At 45.0% G+C, this 18,091-nt stretch overlaps 1 protein-coding gene across 2 annotated transcripts in view; it reads left to right on the plus strand.

Moving 5' to 3' along the window:
* Positions 1–18,091, plus strand: part of aatkb (apoptosis-associated tyrosine kinase b) — a 37,642-nt gene that overhangs the window by 5,941 nt on the left and 13,610 nt on the right. For both annotated transcript variants that reach the window (XM_076035071.1, XM_076035072.1), the window contains 2 exons: positions 12,262–12,395; positions 16,348–16,489. In XM_076035071.1, coding sequence (XP_075891186.1) covers positions 12,262–12,395; positions 16,348–16,489 — 276 coding nt within the window. The remainder of the gene's footprint in view (positions 1–12,261; positions 12,396–16,347; positions 16,490–18,091) is intronic.

An 18,091-nucleotide genomic window follows, 5' to 3' on the forward strand; every position in this document is an offset into this window, starting at 1 on the left:
ATACTCTGACTTTCTCCATGTTGCGGTTGCCACGGAGACAGTCATAGTATGGAGCCTGTCTCCATGGAAACCGGCGTGCAGCGGGGGTGGGTGGGGTTACTTTGAGTGGCTCCTCTTCCTGTGATTAGGCCCCGATCGCAGAAGAGGTCTTGAACGCAGCCTGTGTGGCTCAGTAGCAGTTGCGGTGCGGCCCGTGAGGAGAGACGCTCCACTCCTGCACTCGCTGGTGTTGACTTGAAATCTGCACAGCAGGAACAACGCATGTTTTAGCCTGTTCCTCCATCCACCAACCTTCACACACACACATGAAGAATCTCATGGCTCTTTTTTGGTTTTTTTCCCCCCTTGTCCTGTCTGGCCATAAGGACAAGCATTCAGTGTCTCTGAATGTCTTGACAGTGTGAGCCACACGGGTCGTTTCAGGAAGTGGTTTTATTATATTTTTGTGGAAAGGACCTGGCCATGACCGGACTGAGGGAGGGATGGGGTGGGTGGGGTGGGGGGGGGGGGGGGGGGGGAGAAGAAAGTAGAAAGGGGAAATGAGGTGAGAGGGAAAAAGGGAGGGGATGATGAGAGGGATAGAGAGAGAGGGATAGAGAAGGCCACTGGCAACAATATTGTGTAGGGAAAAAAAGAAAAGAAAAGAAAAACAGATAGTAAATTTGCATAGCTAATTGTCCGATACTGGGCTTATTCAAATAATAAACTGATTAATTTGTAGAAAGAAAAACAGGAATACTCATATTAAAAAAGAGAGAAAAATATATGTATCTATATGTATATATATATATATATGTATATATATATATATATATGTGCACTTGAGTATATAAGTGTATGTGTGTGTGTGTGTGTGTGTGTGTGTGTGTGTGTGTGTGTGTGGTGTGTGTGTGTGTATGGCTGTGGGGGCGTGTGTACCTGAATGTGGGAGTGGGAGTGTTTGAGTGCGTCACTGGAAGTAAGCTGGCAGTTAGGTGCGGCCTCGGTGGCCCATGCCAGCGACGGGCCGGGGGGGGGACCCCGGAAGAATCTCAATTCTCATTGTGAGTACCTCATGCCGCTGTGCTCAGAAAAAAAGTGTCTCTTTTGTGTGTCATCTGTATTCCTCTGCTCACATCCCTCTCTTTGTTGTGTTTTTTTCCACAACATATATTTTTGATGTTGTTACATAAGTTTTGGGTTTTTTTACGTAATAAAGGCCTGCTGTTTTTTTTTTTTTGTGTGGAGCAGCAGGAAGACGCTTGTCAAAATAGAGAAAAGGAAGAAGAAGAAGGAGAAGAAGATGAAGAAGAAGAGGGACCGTGTTGCGATAAAGATAGCTCAAAGATAGGACATTTAAAATAGAGCCAGCTGATGTGTGTGTGTCAATGTAGATGGGTGACACGTCTGTTGCCGCTACTCCTTCTCCAAAAACGACAAAAACAAAAAGGCTGACGGTGAAAAGCTAAAAGATTCACCAATCAGCCCCTTTAACCTGAAATACGATTGGTCACCTGCTTTATGGGAGGCGGCGCTTCGGTTTTAAAGCAGCTAGCAAATCAATATTCCCCTTTTGTTTGGCCTTCTGTTGGAGTTTAACACTGCATAATCATTTCGCCAGCTGTATGGATCACAGCGTCAGCCACAGCAGTTGCTGTGCGAGGTAACAACTGCCATGTCCTGTGTTTCCTGTTTTATTTTGAAATCTGATTCTGTTGTCTTCAGTTTTACTTCCTGTGGTCATTTCTCGACGCCTGTCACTTGTGTCTCGTTTTCAGCCCTGCCCTTGATTGTTCTCACCTGTGTTCCCCTGCCCCAGTGTATAAATTGTCCTTGTCTCCCTTTGTCTTTGTGGGATCACTGTGTTCGGTAGAGGTTCTGGTTATGCTGCGCTTGGGTTTGCCCAAGTGTTCTAAGGTCTGTTCCTGTTTTTCCTTAGTTTCTTGTTATGATTTTCTTTCGTACCTGCCTTGTCTTTTTGTGTCAAGTCTCCCAGTATGTCTTTGTTATTAGTTACCCTCATGGGACAGCCTTAGTTTATTTTTATTTTTATTTTTTTATATAGTTAAAATAAACCTTTTTTCTGCAAATCCTGCGTGGTCCGCATGTGGGTCCAGCCTCCACGCTCCCGTCTTGACAGCCTACTGTTACTGGCCTGATTTCCCACTCGCCATGTCCAACTGTGAACCATCAGCTATAAACTGCACCTTATTGCTCTCGTGAGGTGTGCATTAGTGCACACGCATGTGTTTCGTGCGTGTGTGCGCGCGCGTATGTATGCGCGTTACGTAATCGGGGCCCTGCGCAGCATCTGTGATGCGGTGTCACATCTGGGCACGTGCGGTGAGTGCCTGCGGCGGCAGGAGGGGCAGGAGGAGCTGTTTGGTTCTGCTCTGCTGGCTCCCCCCCCCCCCCCCCCCCACTCTCTCCGGCTGATCAGAGGGACAGGCAGAGTGGAAGGAAATCAAGGAAACTAGACGGAGGGAGTAGCTAGCAGATTCTGAGAGGTGGGCAACCTGTGGGGAGGCAGCTAGTAAATAGATGCAGCCAGCGCGGGCTTTACGTCTCTGTTTTCTGCTCCATTGACCCCCCCCCCCCCGTCTGTCCCCCCACGTCAGACACGTGTCCTCCTCACTGACCAGACGACTAAACCTGAGCTTGTCGGCGCTGTGCAGCTGCGCATCCACGCGAAGCCTCGCTCTGTCTCCGCGCCTGGCTGAACTGCGTGCATCCAGCACCCATAATCCCTCCCTCGCTGCTGAGCCGCTTCTTTCTGGTGCGATCGCTTGATAAATGCCAGGCTCGTAGTGCGCAGCACTCTCAGTAATCAAGTGAGCATCTCCGCGCGCTCTGAATTCATAGAGGCTAATTGCTGTACCAAGACGCATGTAATGTCATGCTTCCAAAGTGTGTGTGTGTGCATCTTGGCATGAATTTGACGGCAACAGGCAAAACGCCAACAAGACTGAATGCATAGAAGCAAAAATGTTTAGCCTCCGCACTCGCATGTAGCCCAAACCTGTGAGCTCCTGGTTCTTCTATTGCTTTGTTGTTTTCAACTGCTCTGTGGCATTGTAGCTTCTTCTCTCAGTTCAAAGTTTTCTCTCTGATTAGTCTTCACCCCAGTAAATCCGCACTCGTGCATACATGCATGAAAGAAAAGAATACCCGTCGTCCTCCGGGGCTGCGATGTTGTATCACTGAGTGGATCCCAGAGCAGGAAGGATGAAGCAAACAAAGGAGCGACATTTACCATGTTGTGGCTGGAGGGTGTGTGCATGCGTGTGTGTGTGTGTGTGTGTGTGTGTGTGTGTGTGTGTGCGTGTGTGTGTGTGTGTGTGTGCGCGCGCGCGTGTGCGCGTGTGTGCGTGTCTGCACTGAGCTTCTCGTCGCGACCTTTGATAGATCACATGTGCCCCGCTGTGCAGCTGCTGCAGTGACACTGTGCGTTGAATGCCACTGCTGAGGGCAGAAACAGAGGAAGCCCTTTGTTTATCTCTGTACAGAGATTGCAGAAAGTCAAAGACGTTAACATACACAGCTCCTCACTTATTGAAGTTTTTTTTAATTTGTATGCATATAAAAACAGTTTTTTTTGACTTAACAAGGGATTTCTCATTCGTCAAACAGTACACGACTCGGTGTCAAAAACAACTTCAAGGGTTAAAGCTGACATCACATTTTGTAAGTTCTAAAGTAGTCAGGATACTGCTGTTGGAGGTATAATGTGTATATATAACATTATACTGACTTGAATATTAGTATTAAATATCGTGCTGGGCCATGGTACTATGTTTGTGACCTGCTGCTGAAAAGAGACAGAAATGTTTCTGTAAGAGAAAAATAAAGACGGGAGTCTGTAGTAATTCTCTGGCTGCCGAGACTCGTTAGCCCCTCCGTGGGGCGCTGTGCTGAATGACCTCGAGCAGAACTCTTCGCTGCCTCAGGTGGGCGCCGTCTGCTGTGTGGAATTACACAGCTGAGGCAAAACTCTGCGTGTTTAAAGTGTGTTCCTCTCACGCGTGTCAGGAAGAGGGAAACGGGTTGAAGGCATCGTCGATGGATGGATGGACACTCACACACGCGCACACATGCGCACACTGCTCACACAACAGGTGTGGACGCAGGTGATCTAGAGGACTCTTCACTGTGGGTGCAACTGAATGGAGTTAATGTGACACTCTGCATAGTGTCACGGTTGGTTGCTCTTAATTACTGTTTCCAGTGTAATGAGGTTGCGGTACTTGGGCAGCAGCCTTCTCATGTGGCAGGCCAGCTGACCCAACTTCCAGCCCACACTACACACTGATCCTAACCAGCATCTGCATGAGGGATCCAGGCTTTCTATTATGAACTGCAGTGAAGTGAAAGGCTTCAGGACGGGAGAGGAAGGGAGAGCAGTTCCAGCACAGCAAGTTGTAGCATGTTTAGCGAAATGCATTGTATTTGTATAGTGAAATTCTTGAAAACTAGATAGACAATAGCCAGAACAAGACGCAATAAAGTGAGTAAACATGCTCTGTGTGGGTCTTGCGACATGGAAAAAGTCACTTGGACAGACCCGGCTGGTTGCCTTCACCGATGAGATTTGTGAGGTGAAAGAGGTGGAGCTACAGAAAAAAAAAAAAAAAAAAGGCTGGTGAAGCTTACCAGTATTGGTCAGTTTGACCAGAACTGGACATAGCAACATATCAGGGAAACGGTTCGGGACATCTTCATTCCCTCACTCTTGGCGCCCTCTCAGTTGGGCTTGTTGTGTTGCCATGCAACGCTCAGTAAATGAGATGTCGCTTTTACGCCTCTTCTGGCCTTGGATGCCACTTCCTCTTTGTCTCTGAACTTTGCGAGGATGTTTAAATGGGGCTGGGTGTGATTTGGGAGGAGTGCTCAGGTTTACTCTTCAAATATCGTTGATGGTAGTGTGGACCCATCATCCGACATCCCAGGTGTGTGTGGTTTATTGGATGTATGTGTCTGTCCGCAGAGATGACCAGAATCACGGTCACTGCATGAGTTCATGCGCAGCAGCAGATTAACCGACAGATTGGCCCCTTCGCACAGATTATTCATGACCAGACTTTTAGCTTCATGCAGCTCACATGTGTTTGGGCCATAAGGACGAGGCAAACCGGCCACCATCCATCTGTTTGCCCCCTGCCATCATTATCATCTTGTCTCTTCTCTGGTCTTGTTGATTCAATTTGCATTGGTATTGGACATGGTGACACAATGCTGGCAGTGTGGCTGAGTTACTGCTTCTCAGGTCAGAGATTTGAATGATTTCAAGCTCCACCTTTACTCATCACTCACTGTCTTATTTCTAAAACCAGATTAGATTAGTTAGATCTTTAGAAGATGGTGCACTTTGGATTTATATTTCTACATTTCACTTACGGACAAAGCTCTGTTTTGTTTGGCTTAAAATCTTTGCAATAAAAGTACAGACTACTTTATTGTATTTTTACATCTTCCAAAACGAGCAGTTTACCTGTCGGTCTTCATGTTTGGACAGAGTGAAATCAAGCCAGTAATCAGTAACATAAAACTCACAGCTATTTAGAAATTCAAATGTGCGTTGCCATGGCAACACGCTTAAGGGTAAACCCAGAGGCTGTAAACCTCTGAGCATCACACTGCGCACTAGTAGTCTGTGTATTTTTTCAATATGGGAACTCAAGCTAAGGGCCCTGCAACAAAACCCTCAAGCTCATAGTATCTCATTCTAGTGTGGAAATAAACTCAATGCTAAGCTACCTGCACAATTTCAGTGAAACATAACATTAATGCTCTGAATTCTCTGGCTGCATGCCACCACAGAAACACTGAGTTAGTGCGATCCAGTGGGGTCTCCAGCGCTTTAACTTTCAACTTTCAGTGACATTGCAGTAAACCTTCCTGTAGGAGGAAACAATTTGGCTTTGTTTCTCAACAAGGAACACTTCAGAGGCAAATGAAGACATTTACTCACAATCTAACGGGAATCGTTTAAGTTGTGCCATGTTTATTTCAAGCAGAACAAAACTGCTCCTCCAGTTTTTTTTTTATGTCAAAACATCGCACAACTCTGAACATATGGTTGTTGAATATTTTGCACTAGGCTGTGTTTAAACGTGAACTCTGTTATGTATTTGCCTTTCCATGGTCCCACTGTAATTGACTGTGTGGGAGAAACCAGAGCAGCTGGTGCAAACATGGTTATTCAGAGACAAAAAAAAAACAACTACAAAATGGGCCAAATTTTGTCAAGTTATTGCACAGGAACCTGCATTTTCTCATAAAAGAAAATTTCCTCATCAGCCAGGTTTTCCGACTCGTCGCACGGCAGAACTCTTACATGGCTGTCATCCACCTCTATAGTCCGCTGATCCCGGAACAAACGTGCCCAGTAGTGTGCTTTTGCTGCACTGTAGCAGATGACAGACGACAGCTTGTAGACCTCCGACTTGTTCACTTCCACGCAAATCTTTAAAAAGACATTAGGAGCCACTGGGTGTCTGGTGTCCATACTGTCAGCAACTTCTGGAGCACGAGATATGGTTAAAATGTCCGGACTGTTCCAGAAGAAGGCTTTTTCTTTCTCAGAGTCACATTCTGGACACCTTCTCCGGCAGAGCTTTTTAGTGAAAGCTGGTGTGACGAGAGAAGAAACCGATTCCTCGTCTTTACTGGGCACTGGCATAAAATAGATAATTTTGCTCTGTGAGCTGATGCTGGTGGATTTGCAGTTCTTGCACGTGATTATTTTACTTTCCGTAATATTTGTTTCTAGTCCACATCGCCCCAACCAGATTAAGAAGGGACCTACCAGGTGAATAGGGTTGTTTTCTTGGAATGCAGTTATTCCTGGCAACTCTTGACCTAATTCTACCAAAGACCCATAGACATATCGAATTTTTTTCCCAGGGTTTTTCAGGGCTCTTAAAAATAGTCGTGAAAATGACGGCATGTTTGATAACTGTGTCAGAGGCGCTATTGGCTGATTGCGTAACTTGTCCCTCACCACTGTCAGGTTTAGCATGGCTTGCAACGTTGCGTTCATCCAGGAATTGTGCAGCCGGTTGGGGAACGTACATATCTGCCTGCGAATCCTGTTTTCGTAGTCTGCAGTTGGCTCAGCGCCCCCTGCTGGCAACTCCATATCCAACGCCGGAGACCCTTTCCTCTCCGCCTGTCTCTCTCATGTATGACGGCTTAAGTCTCCCAGCTTGTTTAGTGATGAGAGCACCAACGTGACGAAGAACAAATGTTAGCATGCTGCCAAAGCTAGTTGAAGCAACATCCTTGTCAGTGCCGTCCAGCTCTTGAGAACTTTCTTTGTCAGGTCTAATGATAGTCGGCATCTAAAGCGTTGCTTTACCGCCACCTGCGGTCGTTCATTCCGCCTCACCTTCCATAATCGGCAGTACCAGGTGGAGTGGACGGGCCCGCCCCTAGCCTAGTGCACGAGTCTTAAGTCTGTGATGTTATTTAATAACCGTCACACCGTGATGTCACCGCCGCCCTGCCAATATCAAAGCTACCGTGCCTTTGATATCAACAAAAAATTACTTCAAAGGAACTCTGTGTTTGACGACATACTGGGCGTGCTGTGGTCACGTTAGCCTAGCCTAGGCTCATTCAGAAAAATAAAGGACGCCCTGACCATCAAAGGCCAGTGGCTCACCAGTAGTGGTAAATCCTAACTTAAAGTTGGATTTGAAAAGAGTATATGGTTCACATAGTTTGGAAGTGCTTTGTTCCCAATAGACATTAGAAATGAGCTGAATGTTTAAATTGTGTTGAAATCTTTAAATTGAACATATTTTTCCCGTATTGATTCAAAACAGGAAGCACCATTTTATTGTCAAATAGGGAACAGTTCTGTGTTTTAAGGGACAATTGGCAACTCTACATTAGCTGCCAACATCAAAGGATGTATGGGAGCTAAAGCGTGTGAGGTCATACAGCAGTGCCTTTTGTCACGAATACGGTATGCAACCTGAGCGCCTCAGAGGACTCAGGTTTCTGTGAGGAGTTTGCTGTGTAGTTCTCTCCAGGTACTTCCTGCCTCCTTCCGCAGTCCAAAGACATGCACGTTGGTTGAACTGGAAACTCTAATTTGGTTGGAGGTGTGAGTGCGAGCAAAGTCCTTCTAGAGTCTAGACAAGTCTTGCGACTCAACGGCCATCTTGGTGACACCAATGAAATACCCCAATAGACCGGAGCTCTTTTGAAATGAATGGGGGCACAGGTATACCCAGGTTGTGATGACAAGACTGTATAAAACAAAACCCTATATTTACGTGATTGCAAGTGAAATTAAATACAAATTGATTTAAAAAAAATAAAAATAAAAATAAATAATCAACCAAAAAACAAATCTACCAGTCTGCACAACACGATTGGCCAATCATTTCCCTGGTGTGTCTACAACAACATATGTGACTGATGTTTGGAAATTGGGGGCAAGATTTGCACCATCCGTGCCATCTTTCCATTCAAAGTGATCTGAGTGTTTCTGTGAGGCCCTGCAGTAAATTGGTGACATGTCCAGGTGGGATAGACTCCGGCACCTCTAATGACCCTGTGTGGGGGATAAGCAGTGGTAGGAAATAATATGAAGTTGAATCAGAGAGCCACATCTGTTTTGTCAGACTGGTGATATGACAAACATGGTGTCAAAACGTGTAGCTAAACATGACGTCACGGTTAACATTTTGAAATAATGATCTGGATGTACTCAAACAGGTTTTATTTTTTTGTTGTTGTTGTTTTGTGTGCCTTTTTTAGCTTGTTGAATTAAACTCAGATATGATGTTTTTTTTGAAAAATATCTCATTCATTCATTTCTGCGACCATTAACATTCCTCTGTGACATTTATTATCTTCCCGCAGAGCCTTCACTTCCATCATTACTCTGGCACTTGACAGTGAATAAACAAAAACTAAGCTATGGACCCCATTGAATCACACATTGACCCACATTACTTAGTGCACATTACACAATGCTTAAAAAAACTTTTTTGTTTTTCCCCCACTGGAATGAAAAGAATCGTGTGGGAGTGTGAATGGTTGTTTGTCTTTGTCTCTAGGTGGCCCTGCAATGAACTGGCAACTTGTCCATGGTGTCACCCTGCCTTCGCCCTATGACCGCTGCTATAGGATCCAGCAGACCCCCGCGACCCTGAGCTCAGGAAGAGTACGAGTATTGAAATGGATGGATGGATGAAAATAATCACGTTCTAGAATCATGCAACGATATTCTGTTTTTTCCTGGTGAAAGTTCAGATTTTACTCCCCTAGAGCAACGTCTAAAGCTTGTATTCATACATTTCTAGAACTTTTTCCATCGAATACCTGACAAGAGTGAGAAAAGACAAACCAAGATGATTAGTGGTGAAGTGGTGATAGAATCCCTCTGAACAATTATGATTTGGAGCAGCACAAACGGTAACCTCTGATCTTTTCTTTTTTTTGTTTGTTGAGCAAATGCTGTATAGTCATAGATGAGATGTATATTCAAATATGGTCGTTGCAGTTTTCTGATTTCTCTGTGAGGGCGGAACAAACAACATGAGCTCCTCCGTTGGACTCGGCCTCTGACGCTGCGGCCTCTGTCTCGCTCCCCGCAGTCGGCTGGACGCTCTCCACCACGCTGAGATCCTGGCTTGAGTGCCGGGGAGACTCTCCCGTGGGAGGCACTGCAGAGTGCGCAGCTCCGCTCCATCCTATGTTCCTCACTGCTGGTTCCCTGCGCCAGCTCTCCTTTAAATCATTTAGTCGACAGGATGTACTTCAGCACTCCCCCTGGTGAGACTAAAAATGGCTGCCACTGAGCGGAAGCTCAGATACACTGGCTAGTAAGAGGCAGCATGCCAGAGTTTCAGGGTTTTTTTTTTTTGCTCGGCTATTCTAAGTGTTGCTGTAGACTAAGTGAAGCCCTTGAGGGTGATGTGTTTCGTCACAGACTGGACAACCTTTTAGCATGTGACATTTGTCTCTCTGGATCAAGGTTCATTACGGCTAAGGAGGAGGATCCTCCTCATTCTGTCACGGCTAGCGATCAATAGCATTGATTTCACAGAGGAAGGAGAAAACACAACAACAAGGCAGTTAATAGTGTTTCTGGAAAGGCCCAGCATTCACGTTGCACAATGTGGAAAAACGATACTGGTCCTTTGGGCGATGGCCAACTGGTCCAATCAGGTTGGCAGTATTACATGTACAGATGTACATGTAACCCTAACCCTAACCAAAATTGCAGTTTGGGAAAAATATTTACTATAAGTTTGCATTTTTCAACTTTCTGCTTCTTTCGTAACATTCTAGGTATACAGCCCAAGAGAATGTAATTCTTAGTGTCATAGCTAATGACCTCGATCTGTGTGTCAGAAGCAGCTGCCACAGGCCCTTTTATGTTTATGCACGTGTCTCGAACAAATTACATTGCAGGAAAGAAAACATGTGACTAGGCTTTCCAAAGTATGAGTAATGTTAGGTATTTGGCTAAAAACAAAAATAAATAAATAAATAACAGGTTTATTGTAAATATAAAGACCTTTTAAAACTGTCATCACTGCTTTTATTTGACGGCTACATCAACGAAAACAGTAGTGGACGTCATTTATAGTACAATCAAAGGAGAACATAAAAGATAACCACTCAGTTAGATATAACGTTCTCTAATGTCAGAGTTTGCTTCCTAAGGTTTCCTGACCTGCTGTGCATCAAGTGAACGTACCCTCACCTTTGCCATTAGAAATACAAGAAAATATATGAATAAAGATATTTCAATAAATACATGTTTAAATGATTGATGGTTAAAAGGTGGATTTACTGTAGAAGTATTGCCTTATAATTTTTAGAAGATGAAGGTGGAGGCTTGCAAAATGTGTTTTTCTACATAAGCATCAATTATGATATGACATAAAGCGATTGGAAAATTAAAGGACATTTTTGTCAGTGCTGTGAGGGCCAAAAGGCACTGATCTACATGAATGACCCTTTAATTGTAGTTTTCCAAGTTGCTTGCCTAACAGGTGCGTGTCATCATCATGGTGGCTGATGTTGATTGCCGACCCTTTTCTGGGAGTTTATCATCCTCGGCGTGGCCCTCTCTCTCTCTCTCTCTCTCTCTCTCCCTCTCTCTCTCTGCAGTCATCATTTGCTGCCGTTTGTAAACGCTTCAGTCTTTAGGAGGACCTGAGTGAGCTTGAATATTAATTATAATATAGTGACTCTCCTCATCAAATGCTAAGTGCTGAACGATTACTGACTATTTCAGCAGGCTGGCGTTCCTATCTCACCTCCTACTCGCCCGCCACTGCCACTGATACTGGGCCACTGTTTCTGTTTAGCCCAGTCTGAGTGTAAATTCAGTGAAACACACAGAGGTTTTTTTTGCTCTAGAAAAAAAAATCAACAACCCTGAGCTGGTCAGTTAATCCTGTGTTTAACTGTTTTCAGCTCCCTCCCGGCAATTTGTCATCTGGCCTGCTGAACAACACTGTTCACGCTCACATTCACACTCTGTGTCCAATTGAGCCTTGATCAAAAAAAAAGTAGGCGTACCAGCTTTCAGAGGATCAGCACAAGTACAGGCCACTAGTGTGTGTGTGTGTGTGTGTGTGTGTGTGTGTGTGTGTCTGTGACTGGGTGGTGCTGCTGTTGGCAGGGAACAGTGTGGGAGATTTACAGCTAAAGGCAATCCTGCTCGTGAAGCCATCCGTCCAAACTGTTTCCGTGGCAACCGTTGCAATGTGAAGCCGCCGCTGAAAAAGAAAAATGAATTATCTACTGCTCACATAATAACACCCTGTGCCAAAAAAAAAAAAAAAAAAAATGGGCAAGAAAGACTTCAACATATGTATTATAGTGATGAACAAAGCTGAGAGGGAAATAGCAAACAGTGATGTTTCAGTTGCGGAAGAATGTGTCGGCTGTATGAATCCCTGATTGTTATTTCGCTTTACTTCACTTTTACTTTTTACTTTTTACGGATTTTTCTTTTATGCTTTTCCCGATTTGCAAAAGAAAATTACGCTTTCAGTAACTGTGGACACATTTTTGGTGATTCAACTGGATGTGTGATGATAAACCATCATGGTTTAGGACCTGACCAGTCGTCAGGGCAAAGCAGCTTGGCTGCATGGTGCGTGCACTAGCATTTTATTGCGCATGCAGAGAACATAGTGCTACAAAATAGATGAAATGAAACAAAGCAGGTCAGAGGCTGCAGGAAATCTACTACCGCTCGCATTGTTTCTGTTCCATCCATCTGTAACTTGGCCGTCTGTCCTGCAGATGGCGCTCCACCGACAGGGCTGTCCTGGTCGTCGTCCCTGGCCGTGGTGACCGTCTCCATCTCCGGCCTCTTCTCCGTTGTGCTCCTCGTGCTGGCCTGCATCTGCTGCAAGAGGAGGAGGAGCGGCTTCAAGGTGGGCGTTTGCTCTCAACTGTCAACCCACGCACACACACACACACACACACACACGCACATCTTAAATGACATGTTGTTTTCAATGGGTTGAAAACTTGCATTGACTCGAGATGGTCTTTGCCCCTGAGCAAAAGATTAAACACAAAAACTGTTTCTGCACTCTCTATTCTTTCATGATTGTGAGTTCAGGTCTGCAGCCATTCAGACGTCGTTGATGGGGATGAAGCAGACGGTGGTGGGAGTGGCTGAGTTTCTGCAGCTCAGGGACATCTTGTTTCCATTTTTTAGACTCTCCAAAACTGAAATGGGTCAGAAAACAGAGAAAATAGGGCACAGAGTTGAGAAACTACAGCGCTGTGTGTGTGTATGTGTGTGTGTGTTCTTGTTTTTTCTCCATAGGTGGGCTTCCTTGAACAGCTGCCTGCTCCTAACGTGTTTATTGACAGGGGATTGGTCAGAGGATCTCAGTTGTCAATCAAAGAAGTGAAAGGAACATCGTGCAGGCATGATAGGAATATTGTCACGTCACATGAAACAGGAACTTGGCTATCACTCCTTGTGTATCACTATTATACTGCTCCAATGGGGTACGGAGAAAGACAAATAGGATCAAACACGTTTCATATTTACAATTAGCCATTTTTTGATCCCTCCAGTGTGTCTCCAGCCTACAAGACAAGTCATTTGCAAGCCGGCTGTGGCTCAGTTGGTCGAGTGGGTCGATTGATGATTGGAGGGTTGGCTGTTCAAGTCCTAGGCAGTGGAAGTGTCCTTGGGCAAAACGCTGAACTAGAAATTGCTCCTAATGAGCCTGGCAGTGCCTTGTGTGGCAGCAGCTGTTTGTTGGTGTGGGTAATGAGAGTGAATGAGTGTGAGCAACACTCTGGGCACTGCACAGGTGGAGAAACACTCCATGTGAGTCGCCAAACATACAATCCCACGAAATTCAGAAAATAATTCTTGGCTGAAATGACAAATCAATTAGCTTGTCTGTAACGACTTCACAAATATAAATCATATTTAAATATTGTTCAGAGAAGAAGGATACAAATGTCTGACCAGATGATGGCGATGTCTGAAATATTAAAACAGTGTGAGAATCTGAGTTCATTCCCCACGGAGACCATAACTGTCTCAAGCAAGCGCAGCTAAAACAGACCCATTCATTTCAAATGTCCATTTTCTAAACCGTCGGCCTGATTTCATATGATTGACTCCATGCTATGAGGGTCACTCGCTCATTACGTGGCAAAAATGATTTCAAAAAGAGGGAAATTGTTTTTTGGTGAGGGGGAACATGTCCTCCCTGTTTTCACATTCTCGCCGTTCATTTTCTCCTCCTTTCTGTCAGACACGTGTGTCCTAGGCAGCATGACATAACAGCTTGGCCACTGTGCTGACAGCGATCGCTGTCATCTATATTGCAATCAGAATAATTGGAATAACTGCAACAACAAAAAAAACAACCACAAAAGCATGAAAACGAGGAGCACTTTGTGTTTTTAACTGTAAAATGAGAAGGAAGGAAAGGAGCAGAATGGAAGTGTGTGTTTATGAATGAGAATCTAGCCAGGGTTGCTGTTTGGTCAACAAGATGTACAATGCACACAATGTGGCTCACATCTGGTGTGCGTCCTCGGCGGTTCAGACCACCCAGCTCGGACCTGTGCAGGGTGTGTCCCAGGAAGGGGCCAGAGAAGGAGAGGAGAGGGTCCAGTTCCCACATCTGAAGGAGGGAATATTGGAAACGTTGGGAAAACAAAGTCAAGCAGTGCAGAGACAGCGAAGCCCTTCGTGGTTGATGGGAGGAGAGGAGGCAACACTCCTGGAAGGACTGGATCTTTTTATGCTTCTGATTTCATCTTTCCTTTGCTCTGGCTGAGAGGAGGAGAAAAGTGAATATAGAAAATGAAATTTGATCCAGTCACCTGCATAAGTGGCTCAGTAATCTGTGTAAACGGCCATTGCAACAAGAGAAACAACCAGGTAGCTCAGCCAAAGGTCAATCTGCTGGTCAATTCTGCTGATGGGATCCTTAAAATAATACAATGTTTGACATTTGGATCTTGGAGATCTTGACTGTAGCTGTCCCAGATAGTCTTCAGTGCTACGATGCTTGCAGGTGTTTCTGAGAGTGTGTTTACATCAGACGCGTATGTGTCTGATTTGTGTACATGCATACTGTGTTTGCCGGCTGCACACGTTCACCGGGCTTTTAGGAGAAAGAGGGCAAGAGCAGAGGAAGTCAGCGAGTGATTTCACATGTAGAGTATGTGGCCCCCCCACTCCGCCCCCAATCTCCACCTCCCAACACACCCCCAGTTCCTGGGACAGTCAGCTGGAAACCTCTGGCTCTCCTCTGTGTGGTCAGTCGACAGCCCGGCTCGCTCTGCTGCAGAGCCGCCATGCTCTGCTGCTGCAGCCTGCAGGCACGCAGGGCGTGGGGGGTCGGGAGCACCCAGGCCGCGTGTGTGTTGACTGGAGGGGTGGAGGTGTTGCACCTGAGGCCATTCAACATGTCCTCCTCTGCTGTCAAAGACAGGTAAGCTGCCGGCGGATGCTTTTTGAACTACGGGTCGGAAGGACTGCAAGTAAGGCTGGCGAAGTGTTTTGCAGGAAGATTTCTCCTCTGTTTTGCTGCTATTGTGTGTTTTTGAGGAGGAGGTTTTGTGGGTTGGCTGTTTCATAGAGGCAAGGATGTGCTTTTGAGTTTTGTAACTTTTGTTTGTTGAGTCAGACAATAAAGAACCATCGGCATTCTAAGAAATAGATAAAGAAGATTCTTTTTTGATAGTTTTATTTTTTAGGTTGCTACGTTAAATAGATAACCAAAAAGGTGTGTGTGTGTGTGTGTGTGTGTGTGTGTGTGTGTGTGTGTGTGTGTGTGTGCGTGTGTGTGTGTGTGTGTGTGTGTGTGTGTGTCACTTTAGCGAGTGAAACCACATGTTGAACGGGCGGGTGAACGAGGCCGTGTGAAGGTTTACATTTGAGGCTGAGGGAGTGTTTGTGTGTGTGTGTGTGTGTGTGTGTGTGTGTGTGTGTGTGTGTGTGTGTGTTTCTCTGGGTCCAGTGGGTCACATTTTTCCAGTGTCGGGACCCCACTGCTCCCTCTCTCCAAACTTAGGGACTTTTATTCTAACATCCGGAGTGAAGAAGCTGCCAAGTCCCAGTCCCTTGTTTTCCCCCTCCTCATCCTGCCATGTGTCTCCATGGCCTCCTGACAGTGTTGCTCACTGTGCAGCCGCTATGTTTGCATTGACTTACCAGCTTCATTTGTGAGCAGCTTTTCCCCTCAAGGGTGTGAGGCTAGTATATGTTTTCCATTTTTTTCCCAGTTATTTCACAGAAAACACATTGGGTGAGACGAACAACAGGTCTCTGTAGCGCACGGAGGAAATCCCGACCCGCTAAGATCATATCCACCAGGAGAACATCACCTCAACTGAAAACAGCAACAGAATGATGCAATTTAAAAGGACTTGCACCACAAAATGAATGATTAGAAAATCTGACGTTAAATGCTTTTAAAAAAAAAACAACTTGAAGCCTCAAACTGATACTACTAATTATTTTTGCAATGATGTTCATTTGAAAAAAACAACCAGGATTTATCAAGTATTAAAATAATTTCCGTACAAATGACTATAATACATATTATTTATTGTATAAATAATATACAATAGCACAAAATGAATCAGCATGGCTTTGTTGTCTAACATGTTTCAACAGAAATTTTTATGAGAATTGTTCATCTGAACCAAGACACACAATTCAGTGAGCTCAGCTCTCAGAGTGGTTCCAAAGAAAGAGGTTTTGGACCACAGTTGTTATTATTTTTGAACATGAATAGAAATGAATTCAAATCAACTTCAACATCGAAGCAGTTAGCTCAACCAAGTTAAAGCTTCACCTCTATATCTTCGCCTTTGCTATTTGTGTTTGTCCTGCAGGAATTCAAGAACGTGGATGGGGAGGAGTACCACGCAAACTCGTCCACCTTAGCGTCGCTGGTTTCCCAGGGCAGCCCTGATGTCTACATCCTGCCACTCACAGAGGTCTCCCTGCCAGTCGCTAAGCAACCTGCTCGATCAGGTGAGGGACCTCAAGTTGCCTTTTCAAACTCTCTTCACCCTGGTGCAGCCGCAGTTTTATCCTGCCAAGTGTCTAATACGATGTCTTTGCTGACTTCCTGATGTGTCAAACAGTTACCCAACATATTGGATTTGAAAGGCATAGATCTTTTTTTTATTTGCTCAAATTTGTGGTAGCTGAACTCTGGTGCAAAGAAAAAGAAGTTCCCATAAATTATGAAAACATCTGCTGCTCTTGTTATAAACTAGCTGCTAATTCTCCATTTTCAACTTTTGAAGTTTTGTAGCTTTTTTTAATACATACACATATTTAAAAAATATTTACACTTTTGTTTCAGATAAAAAAAAATAAGACTTTCCCTTCTGATATCATTGACAGCCTCTCAGTAATTATTTGAACGTGCGGCTGATGTAAACCTCGCATTAGCCTTGCATGTGGCTTCAGCGCCTTCAAGTGCATCTGACACCAGTGTGATCTGATATATGTGTTAGAAGAAGTTAGCCTTGGACAGCATTCATCCCCAGGGTGGACACCACCCTGATGCTGGCCCCAGTCAGCTCAGCCTCCACCTATCCCACAATCCCTTGCTGCAGGTCCCCACAGAATGAACTCTTTAACTTTCGCCCCGTCCCACAAACATCTGCCCGTTGTGTAACGGCGCCCCAACAGCCGGCCCACACTTCAGCCGGGAAGAATGTCAGGCATGCCAGAGTACAAACCTCAGGAACAGTCTTCCTCTTTCACCGCCTTGTTCTGCCTGTGACAATGGTCGTCGTTGTGCGTTGATGAGCCCATGCTGCCTGATAAAGTCTAAGTCAATGAAGTGAGGTCAGATTTTTAACCCATTTTTCTCCGAGTTATGAGCCCTGGTCTTGTTTCAGACTCATGGGAGGCTGAAATCCCATAGCACGTCATTTCCCGAGTAGGAATGAGTAGATCTGATTATCTGATCCTGACCAGCCAGGATGGATGAATGAATGGCACTCCAACCCAAAGAGCATTATGAGTGCTTCCCCAATAGTCTGGAAGTCTTTTTCTTTGTTAAGCCACTTCAAAAATGCCATGGTGTTGACATGATGAGTGATTTAGAAAGATTTATAGTGGATAGAAACTACATGACATTGCAGAACATTGTACTAGATGGTACAACAGTTAAAAAAAAAAAAAAAAAAGGGGAAAAAAAGGCTTTCCTCCCATTTTCTTAGCTATTTACTCGCAATTCTGGCTACCTATTCAAAACCATATACAAGTCCAAATGCTCCAGCGCCTCTTCTTTTTCGAGGATACCCTAAATTACGAAGACTGCACGACTTGTTAGCAATGTTACGGGTGAAATAACCTTCTGTGAGACATCAAATGAACCTTCATTAAATACTGCCAAGCCAAGCCAGACAATACGTAAAGCCTTGCCTTTTACACACACACAGTGTGGGCACTCAGGTCAACAACTGACTTTGTGAAGATTCATTGACACTCAGAGGTCAGAGGCAGTGGCAGGGTGCTGAGGGTGGAGGACAGACTCTGAGAGGCTGAGGGTTGGGACATTGCAGGGGTGGATCTGCACTGTTAGAGACCTGCTCTCTCAGATGCTCCTGGGATTGG

The sequence above is a fragment of the Nelusetta ayraudi genome, unplaced genomic scaffold (genome assembly GCF_046127955.1).
Source record: "Nelusetta ayraudi isolate G7.1 ecotype Tasmania unplaced genomic scaffold, CSIRO-AGI_Nayr_v1 ptg000042l, whole genome shotgun sequence".
NCBI lineage: Eukaryota > Metazoa > Chordata > Actinopteri > Tetraodontiformes > Monacanthidae > Nelusetta > Nelusetta ayraudi.